The sequence below is a fragment of the Solanum dulcamara genome, chromosome 1 (assembly GCF_947179165.1).
Source record: "Solanum dulcamara chromosome 1, daSolDulc1.2, whole genome shotgun sequence".
Classification (NCBI taxonomy): domain Eukaryota; kingdom Viridiplantae; phylum Streptophyta; class Magnoliopsida; order Solanales; family Solanaceae; genus Solanum; species Solanum dulcamara.
Window position 1 is genome coordinate 18,132,741 of NC_077237.1, and position 11,109 is coordinate 18,143,849.

General features: G+C 42.5%; 1 protein-coding gene across 1 annotated transcript; it reads right to left on the reverse strand.

Annotated features, from left to right (window-relative positions):
- Positions 1-6,342: 6,342 nt before the first annotated feature.
- LOC129892053 (uncharacterized) lies at positions 6,343-10,736 on the reverse strand (the record flags this gene model as incomplete). Its single annotated transcript, XM_055967592.1, has 3 exons — positions 10,673-10,736; positions 10,251-10,306; positions 6,343-6,807 (listed from the first exon to the last, which is right to left on the reverse strand). Coding segments are annotated over exons 1-3 (585 nt in total), but the record flags the coding sequence as incomplete, so codon positions are not given.
- Positions 10,737-11,109: the final 373 nt, after the last annotated feature.

The following is an 11,109-nucleotide window of genomic DNA, read 5'->3' on the forward strand; positions in this document are numbered from 1 at the left end:
CATAAAATGGACGGAGGAATGTCAAAGGGCTTTTGATAAAATCAAAGAATATTTGTCCAACCCGCTAGTATTGGTCCCACCTGAGCCTGGGAGGCCGTTACTATTATACTTATCTGTCATGGATAATGCATTTGGATGCGTATTGGGACAACATGATGAGACAGGTAGAAGAGAGCAAGCCATTTACTACTTGAGTAAGAAGTTCACACCGTATGAGGCAAGATATACCTTATTGGAACGAACATGTTGCGCTTTGACTTGGATCGCGCAAAAAATTTAGGCATTACTTGTCTGCATATACCACGTACTTGATCTCAAGAATGGATCCACTAAAGTACATATTTCAAAAGCCAATGCCTACAAGTAAATTGGCAAAATGGCAAATTTTGTTGAGCGAGTTTGACATTGTGTACGTGACAGAGAAGGCCATCAAAGGACAAGCCTTGGCTGACCACCTCGCAGAAAATCCAGTGGATCAAGATTATGAGCCGCTCAAAACTTACTTCCATGATGAAGAAGTATTGTTTGTAGGAGAAGACGTATCAGAATGATACGATGGTTGGAGGATGTTTTTCGATGGAGCATCAAATTCCAAAGGAGTTGGAATAGGAGCGGTTTTAATTTCAGAAAAAGGGTCAATATTACCCAATTTCAGCCAAGATTAGGTTTGATTGCACCAATAACATGGCAGAGTATGAAGCTTGTATTCTTGGACTTAGAATGGCCATAGACATGAACGTCAAAGAGCTTTTGGTCATAGGTGGTTCTGATTTATTGGTTCATCAGGTGCTAGGAGAATGGGCTACTAAGAATGTGAAAATCCTTCCTTATTTGCATTGCATAAAGGAGTTGAATAGGAAATTCACAAGTATTGAATTCAAACATGTCCCTCGAGCTCAAAATGAATTTGCCGATGCTTTGGCGACAATATCCTCTATGATTCAGCATCCAGATAAGAATTACATCGACCCTATCGAAGTAAAATTACATGATAGACATGCATATTATTTTCATGTTGTTGAGGAAATGGATGGAAGACCATGGTACTATGATATCAAGAGATTGATAGAGGCACAGGAATACCCCAAAAATGCCACGAGCAAGTTTAAACGGACTTTAAGAAGAATGTCCAATCATTTCTTTCTTAATGGGGAAATCCTGTATAGGAGGACTCCGGATTTAGGATTGCTGAGATGTGTTGACGCCAAGGAAGCGACGAGGCTTTTAGAAGAAATACATGCAGGAACATGTGGACCTCATATGAATGAATTCACTCTGGCTAAGAAGATCTTAAGAGTTGGATATTTTTGGATGACCATGGAGAGAGATAGCATTCGATACGTGCAGAAGTGTCATCAATGCCAAGTGCATGGAGATTTTATACGAGTTGCCCCAAATGAGCTCAATGTTATGGGTTCCCCATGGCCATTTTCCGCTTGGGGCATGGATGTAATTGGGCCCATAGAGCCTCCTACATCAAATGGATATCGTTTCATCCTTGTAGCTATTGATTATTTCACAAAATGGGTCGAAGCTTCAACATATAAGGCAGTAACTAAGAAAGTCGTGGCAGATTTTGTTCGTAACAATATCATTTGTCGATTTGGGATTCCAGAATCAATTATAACAGATAATGCGGCCAATCTCAATAGCGATCTTATGAAGGAAATTTGTGAGCGATTCAAGATTGCTCATCGGAATTCCACAACTTATCGGCCACAGATGAATGGAGCAGTTAAAGCAGCAAACAAGAACATCAAGAAGATTTTAAGGAAAATAGTGGATAGTCACAGACAATGGCATGAGAAGTTACCATATGCTCTGCTCGGTTATCGTACCACAATCAGAACTTCCACTGGGGCAACTCCTTATATGTTGGTTTATGGTTCAGAAGCAGTAATACCTGCTGAAGTGGAAATACCATCTTTAAGGATTATTCAAGAGGTCGGTTTAGATGATGCAGAATGGATTCGCAGCAAGATTGAACAGTTGATGCTCATTGATGAGAAAAGAATGGACGCAGTTTGTCATGGTCAACTTTACCAAAACAGGATGGCTAAAGCATTTAACAAGAAAGTCAAGCCTCGACAGTTCACACCAGGACAATTAGTATTGAAGAAGATATTTCCTCACCAAGGAGAAGCTAAGGGGAAATTTGCACCAAACTGGCAAGGTCCTTACATGGTTCATAGAGTATTATCCGGAGGAGCAGCAATCTTAGCAGAAATGGATGGCACAGTGAGCACGAAGCCAATTAGCTCAGAATCCATCAAGAAATACTACATCTGAAGACATCAAGACTAGCTTTCATTTTTTCTTTACTCTTACATTTCATGTAAACAGAACTACGTCTCGACCTGACTTCCCATGGTGGGGTACGTAGGCAGCCCACATCGGGTTCGGTCCTCTTTTAGAAAATCCAAAAACATCATTTCCATGTATTTAAAACTACGCTCGACCTGACTTCCCTCGGGGGGATATGCAGGCAATCCTTGCTAGATTTGGTCCCTTTATAGTTTCACTTTTCTATTGTACTCGAACTACATCCTGACCTGATTCCACTTGGATACGTAGGCAGCCTGAGTCAGACTCGGTCATTGCTTCATATATTTTTATTCTTATATTTACCCCTTTGTAATTGAACTACGTCCTGACCTGATTCCACTTGGATACGTAGGCAGCCTGAGTCAGGCTCGGTCATTGTATTGCATAATGTTCATTTCTTATCCTCGAACTACGTGCAGACCTGATTCCCATTTGAGGATACGTAGGCAACCTTAAGGGTTCGGTCATACCTTAGAAAACTCTCCTTTAGTTAGGTATCATTAGAACGTGAAGGATCTCGCGAATAAGTCAAGAGAAGCATCGTCAGAAGACAAGACTACAAGAAAGATTACATTTGGATATGGAGAAGCACGATGGACTCCAAATCATGTCATAACCTTAAGATGATCAAGGATTACTCTCTCTCTCTCTCTCTCTCTCTCTCTATATATATATATATATATATATATGATATACTCTTTTGTCAAAAAACAAACTATTATTTTTATTTATTTATTTTTATTCATTTATTTACTTATTTATTTGTTATTTTTTTTAAAAAATGCTTTTCTACTATTCCACCTACTAAGTCTCTAGGTTAAGATTACTACGAACGGACTATAGAGGTATTGGAGGTTCCCGGTGATGAGGCCTGAATCAGCGAGTCGATACAAATCAACACCCCCTCCCAAACTAAAATTTTCTTTGAGCGTAGGAAAACAGAAGATCGAGGAAGACAACCTCAAGTCTAGAGGATGACTGCAGACGCCATTCGACTTCTCAAAATCATAAGCCAAAATATTCTTCCCTTACTTTATTTATCAGAAATACTTTATACTTCGATGTGCTGTCTAAAGGATTTCTCTTTAAATCTTTGCAGGTACGATCGATATCCGGATCAAAACACTGAAGACAAGGGCCCCCCCATAGGATAAATAGGATAGTTTACTTTTGTCAAATATAACTCCATCAATTGGAGCTTGTCTTCTAACCTCGTCAACAACTCCTCCGTTGGAGAATATCGTCTAACTGCGTCAAATAAGCTCCCTCGATTGGAGAACGCCATCTAACACCATTCAAAACTTCGCCGACTGGAGGCTGTATATAGCAATCACCGTTCAAACTTCGAATATCGAAGGATTTATATAGCTAACACCGTGCAAACTCTATCCATCGAAGATTGTATATAGCAAACACCATGCAAACTCTGCCGTTTGGATATCGTATATAGCAAAACGTCGTCAAAACTCCGCCATCTCGAGGCTGTACAAAGCAAACATCATTCAAACTCCGTCGATCAGAGGCTATATATAGCAAACATCATTCAAACTCCGCTGTCAGAAGACTGTATATAACAAATATCGTCCAAACTTCGACGTCTGAAGACTGTATATAACAAATATCGTCCAAACTTCGACGTCTGGAGGCTGTATATACCAAAGAGTCCAAACTCCACCATCTGGAGGTTGTATATAGCAAACCTTGTCAAACTCCTTCGATCAGGAGCATGTATACTACAACATCGTACATCTACAGTTAAATTTACATTACCAATTTTACACCGTCGGATACAGGCGTTACTTTACAAGTTTTACATCGCCGGATACAGGCGTTACATTACAGTTTCACACCGCCGGATTGTCACGACCCAAAAACTGAGGTCATGATGGCACACATCTCAAAACCCAATCTGATGTGTAACCCTAAAAATAAAACTCATACAAGACTCCCAAAGGGGAAAGTGATTCCACGATTTAAATAAATAAATAAATAAAAAAAAAAACAATGAAGAAATTATCCCAAAACCTGGTGTCATAAGTATAAAGAGCATCTAATACAAGGTTCGAATCTGAAGATACAACATAAGTCTCTGAATGGTACAAAAGACTGAAAAATAAAGATAGACTAGTGACGATCCGAATTCTGGGACCTCACCACTAATCTGAGAATACACAATCCGCTAGAATATTAACTGCCACGTGGGGTACCCCGACTAGTATCTGCATCAAAAAGGGACACAGAAGTAGGGGTGAGTACAATTCACATGTACTCAGTAGGTTTTAGCTGACTGAGTATAAGGAATTAATCAAACCTATGAAATAAACTAAGGAACGCTTCCACCTGCATATAGAAAAGTCCCACTTCGGCATCGGTGCCGCCAGTTTATATATATAGTGGCACGAATAAAGTATAATAACAACTCATAATCATAATTAATCAAATAATTCAAGCAGCACAAATGTCAATGCAATGCAATGCAATATGATGATGCAATGATGTGGTGGTACGGTGGAATCAAGACTGTCGCACAGCCTGTCGTATACACCTGCCGAGCTGTGCTACCAAGCAGGACCCATGGGGGTCTCGCAGACCATATACCTCAATCACAATATCTCATTATCCTTGCCACCTCCTCGTGGTCAAGGGATCACAATGCATCCACTACCCTGCCAGAAAACTGCCTCGGTCAGGGACTCAAGATACAAAGGTTAGGATCACAATGCATCCACTACCCTGCCGGAAAACTGCCTCGGTCAGGGACTCAAGATACAAAGGTTTAAAGGTGTTTTATTTTCTTTCTCAAAAAGAATTTCCATATTTCTCAACTTCCCTTGTTTCATGATATGATGAATGAGGATGAATGCATCAAAACACATATGCATGGAAGTAATAATCAACTCACATGTGGTATAAGGTTCAAAGTTCTCAAAACTTAACCTACACATGATATTCACCCTCAATAAATAGTAACGGTAAGAACACACTTTCATTTAAATATTCACCCCTTTCTCAACAATATTTCAATACTCAAGTATGCTCAAAACCCCCAACTCAATCTATCAGGCGGCATCACAAGTCAAATAATATACTCAAGCCTCTCTCTTAGGCAAATCACAATTCACATGCTCTCAAAGCAAATAAGATAACAAATAAGGCCCCCACACGGGCTATGTAATACGAATAAACCCCCACACGGCAACACATTAATAAATGAGCCCCCACACGGGCATCACAATATATATAACATTCTCAACTCATACTACAATCTCATCCCAAAGTCTATAACATATGATTGACTAATTACCCCATCTCAATCTCAAAGAAAGATAGCCAAACCTACCTCAATTGCCGAAACCGCACTCAAATACCTCCATCGGACAAGCAAATCTCGAATTCAGCGCCCGGAATGACAATCCACTATCAACAATGAAACATACACGTCACAAGGAGTCCAATGACACCCATATTGATAGGTTTCGGAACCGGGGGTAAAATGGTCCAAAAATTAACTATTTTCGAAAAGGGTCAAATCTGTAAATTTATTGAACAATCCCATTCTATTGGTAATAAGGAACTCATGGTTGAAAAACCCATAAAAATAGAGCTCAAAACGAGTTGGAAATCACAATTTTCCTTAAATTCGGATTAGGAAAGAAACAAGGATTTTTGGGGTTTGAAACTAAAATTTAAGAGTTAAAATCGTCAAAAACTTAATGAAAAAGGAAGGTTTTAGGTCAAAAATCACTTACCCAACACTTTGCCTCGAAAATCTCTTCTCAAATCACCTCAAGGAGTTCAAGAACTCAAACAAATGTTGAAAAAAATATTGAAATGGGAAGAAAGGGGCATTTTCTGCCCAAAAAGTTACTGTTCACGCGTGTTACTGTTCACGCGTGTTACTGTTCACGCGTGTTTTGTACAAATTTACGAAAATCACCCTCAAGGTCATTACAATATCCACCACTAAAAAGGATGTTCGTCCTCGAACATAAGATAAAATAAAGTACCTGGGGTCTCAAAAAGCTGAGGGTATCGAGCCTGCATATCAGACTCTAACTCCCAAGTCGCCTCCTCAGCAGGCCGATGCTGCCACTGCACCTTGACCGAAGCGACCTCCTTGGTCCTGAGTCTACGAAGCCGCCTATCTAGAATAACTGTCGGCTCCTCCTCATAAGTCAAATCCGAACTCAACTCTACCGCATCATAAGAAATCACATGAGACTCATCCGGTATGTACTTGCGAAGCATGGAAACATGAAACACCGGATGGACAGCTGACAATTTAGGGGGTAAGGCCAACTTATACGCCACTCCACCTACTCTCCTCAGGATTTCAAACGGGCCAACAAACCTTGGGCTAAGCTTGCCCTTCTTTCCGAACCTCATCACACCCTTCATGGGCGATATTTTAAGCCACACGCAATCACCCACCATGAACTCTAAGGGACGAACCCTCCTATCAGCATAACTCTTCTGACGACTCTGAGCTGTCAATAGTCGACCCTGAATCAAACGTACCCGCTCCACAGCATCCCTAAGTAAGTCAGTATCCAATGCATCAACCGCAACAGAATCAAACCATCCAATGGGTGATCGACACCTACGACTATACAATGCCTCAAATGGTGCCATTTGAATGCTGGAGTGATAACTGTTATTATAGGCAAACTCTGCTAAGGGCAAGTGTTGGTCCCATCGGGCACCAAAATCAATCACACAGGCCCTAAGCATATCCTCCAACACCTGAATAGTCCGTTCAGACTGACCATCGGTTTGGGGATGAAATGCTGAACTCATCTCTAGCCGCGTACCCAAACCACGCTGTAATGCCTTCCAAAAGTGGGAGGTGAACACTGAACCCCGATCTGATACAATAGAGATAGGCACCCCATGCAGCCTAACAATCTCACGAAGATAGATCCTAGCTAACTGATCCGCATTGTAGCTAGTCTTCACCGGAAGGAAATGGGCTGATTTGGTCAATCGATCCACAATCACCCAGACAGAGTCATACTTACCCAATGCCATGGGTAATCCAGACACGAAGTCCATAGTGATACGCTCCCATTTCCACTCAGGAATGGGCATCCTTTGCATAGGACCACCCGGTTTCTGATGCTCATACTTCACTTGTTGGCAATTTAGACACTTAGCCACAAAATCAATAATGTCTCTCTTCATGCCACACCACCAATAATGTTGTTTCAAGTCATGAAACATCTTTGCCACTCCCGGGTGAATCGAATACTTGGAACAATGAGCCTCCTCTAATATCATACGTACCCATTCACTAACCTTGGGCACACAAATGCAACCATTAATCCTCAAAACTCCTTCCTGATCAAGAGAGGCTGATTTTGCTTCACCACTCAACACTTTGTCTCGAATGGCCCTCAACTTTTCATCTTCAAACTGGTGTGTACGAATCTGGTCCATCAAAGTAGACCTAGCTTCCACAAATGCCAAAATACCATGATGTGTAGAAATATCCAGTCGGACCAACTGTCTAGCCAATGACTGAACCTCCAACGCCAAAGGCCTCTCCACAGCCTTAAGAAATGCCAAACTACCCATGCTAGATGCTTTGCGACTCAGGGCATCCGCTACCACATTAGCTTTGCCCGGATGATAAAGTATGGTAATGTCATAGTCTTTCAATAACTCTAACCACCTACGCTGCCGCATGTTCAGATTCGGCTGAGAAAAGATATACTTAAGGCTACGATGGTCAGTATAGACCTCGCAATGCACTCCATAGAGATAATGCCTCCACAACTTCAGAACAAACACCACTGCTGCTAACTCTAAGTCGTGGGTAGGATAGTTCTTCTCATGTACCTTCAACTGTCGAGAAGCATAAGCTATAACTCTACCTTTTTGCATCAATACACCACCCAAGCCGACTCCCGAAGCATCACAAAACACAATAAATGCCACGCCCTCCTCGGGTAAGGCTAGAATAGGTGCTAAAGTCAATAATTCCTTGAGCTTTTGAAAGCTCGCCTCACACTCATCAGTCCACTGAAATGCCACGGTCTTTTGAGTTAGCCTAGTCAATGGGGCTGCAATAGAAGAGAATCCTTGAACAAACCGACGATAGTAGCCTGCCAATCCAATAAAACTCTGAATCTCGGTAACCGAAGTAGGCCTAACCCAATCACGAACCGCTGCAACTTTGGCTGGATCAACCATAATACCATCCTTGGTCACTATATGACCCAAGAATGTCACGGACTCAAGCCAAAACTCACATTTGGAGAATTTTGCATACAACTTCTCCTCTCTCAATCTCTGAAGGACTGTCCTCAGGTGCCTAACATGATCCGCCTCATTCTTGGAATAAACCAAGATGTCATCAATAAACACAATCACAAACGAGTCCAAATAAGGTCGAAATACCCGGTTCATCAACTCCATAAAAGCAGCCGGGGCATTAGTCAACCCGAAGGACATAACCACAAACTCATAATGCCCATAACGAGTCCTGAATGCAGTCTTCGGGATGTCAGATTCTCGAACTCTCAACTGATGGTAACCCGACCTCAAATCAATCTTTGAGAACACCGATGCACCTTGAAGCTGGTCAAATAAATCATCAATGCGAGGGAGAGGATACTTGTTCTTGATAGTGACTTTGTTCAACTGTCGATAGTCAATACACATCCTCATAGTACCATCTTTCTTCTTCACAAATAAAACCGGTGCACCCCACGGTGATACACTAGGTCTAATAAACCCTTTCTTCAATAAATCTTCCAATTGTTCTTTCAACTCTTTCAATTCTGCCGGAGCCATCCGATAAGGAGAAATAGAGATGGGTTTAGTGTCATGCTCCAAATCAATCACAAAATCGATATCACGATCAGGAGGAACTCCCGGCAAGTCTGTAGGAAATACATCCATAAACTCTCTCACCACCCTCGTAGTCTCTATATGAGATGACTCCGTGGTGAGATCACGTACATGAGCCAAATAAGACAAACAACCCTTATCCATCAAGCGACGAGCACGAATATAAGATATCACCCCCTTAGGGTATGAACTCGGATTACCCTTCCATACTAAGCTAGGTAAACCGGGATAAGCTAAGGTCACGGTCTTTGCATAACAATCTAATATAGCATGATAAGGAGATAACCAGTCCATACCCAGTATCACATCAAAATCAAGCATGTCTAATAAAATCAAGTCTGCACGGGTCTCTCTACCCGAAAATATCACCAAACATCCCTTGTATACCCGATCCACTACTAAAGATTCACCTATTGGGGTAGAAATAGTAATAGACACAATAAGGGACTCACTCACATAATCAATACCCACATCAAAATAAGTCGACACATAAGAATAGGTAGACCCTGGGTCAAATAATACTGAAGCAGAACGATGGCAAACTGGAACAATACCTGTAATAACTGCATCAGAGGCTTCTGCCTCATATCTACCCGGTATAACATAGCATAACTGACGGTCACCCTTAGCCTGCGAACCACCACGAGCACCACCTCGTACTCTACCCCTAGCACCATGGGTGCCACCTCTAGTATTCTGCGAAGAACCTCGAATAGTTGGAGCATCTATAGAACGAACAACTGGTGCCCCAGGCCATCCATTAGAAGGAGCACGTTTGGGGCAATCTTGGGCCTTATGCCCAAACTCATCACACACATAACAACCTCGAGGACCTGAACTCCGTGGGGAATAACTAGAAGTGTTAAAACGACCTCCGGAGCTCGAAGAACCCTGAATAGCTGCCTGGACTGGTCTGCCCTGATAACCATGGGTTCCTGAACCCGAATATTCTCTACCCTTGGAGGAATGATCGCTGAATTGACCCTGCCGACGGAACCTCTTGGCCCCGCCCTGTCTAGCACGTCGGATACTCTCTATCATCCTGGCATGATCAATAATACTCTGAAACGTACCCCAGACAGTACAAGAGAGGCTGTAGCCTCCTGGAGATAACCGGCGAATCCCTTCACTAGTTTGCGAATCCGCTCGAATTCGGTGGGAATACTCGACATAGCATAACGAGATAACTCATGGAAGCGAGTCTCGTACTCAGATACAGATAGGGAGCCCTACTCCAGTCTGTCAAAATCATCCCTACGCTGATCACGAAGGCTATAAGGCACAAATCTCTCAAGGAACACCTCAGTAAACTGTTCCCAACTCATCATAGGAGAACCAATAGGTCTACGAGCCAGAACTGACCTCCACCATTCTTTGGCCACTCCCGCAAATTGATATGAAGTGTAAGCAACTCCATGTGCCTCTAAAATGCCTAGGTTGAACAACCTATCTTGATACTCAGTCAAAAAGTCATAGGCTTTTTCTCCGGCTTTACCATCAAACCTTGGAGGTGCCAATCGAACGAACCTCTCGAAACTCTTCTGCTCAGCTACCGACATGGCAGCATTAGCAGAAACTGGCGGAGCTGCAAATCTCGGAGGTGCAATAGAAGGCATTGAAGATGAACCAGGAGTCTGAAATCCTACACTAGGCCCCTGAACTGGCGGTGTAGCACCAACTGTGATAGGAGAACCTATAGTACCTGAAATAATACCAGAGGTAGGAGCACCATCCAGTCTAGCCAATAATCGAACCAATAGCTCCTGAAGCATCGGAGTACTATCGGGAACCACAGGAGGCTGGGATGGCCTCTGCTCCTCAGTCTTCTGCTCTAAGTCATCCTCATGCTCATACATGGGCTCAGGTGATAGCTCTCTAACTCGTCCACGAGCAGGTGCCGCTCCCCTTGCTCGGCCTCGTCCCCTGACTCCA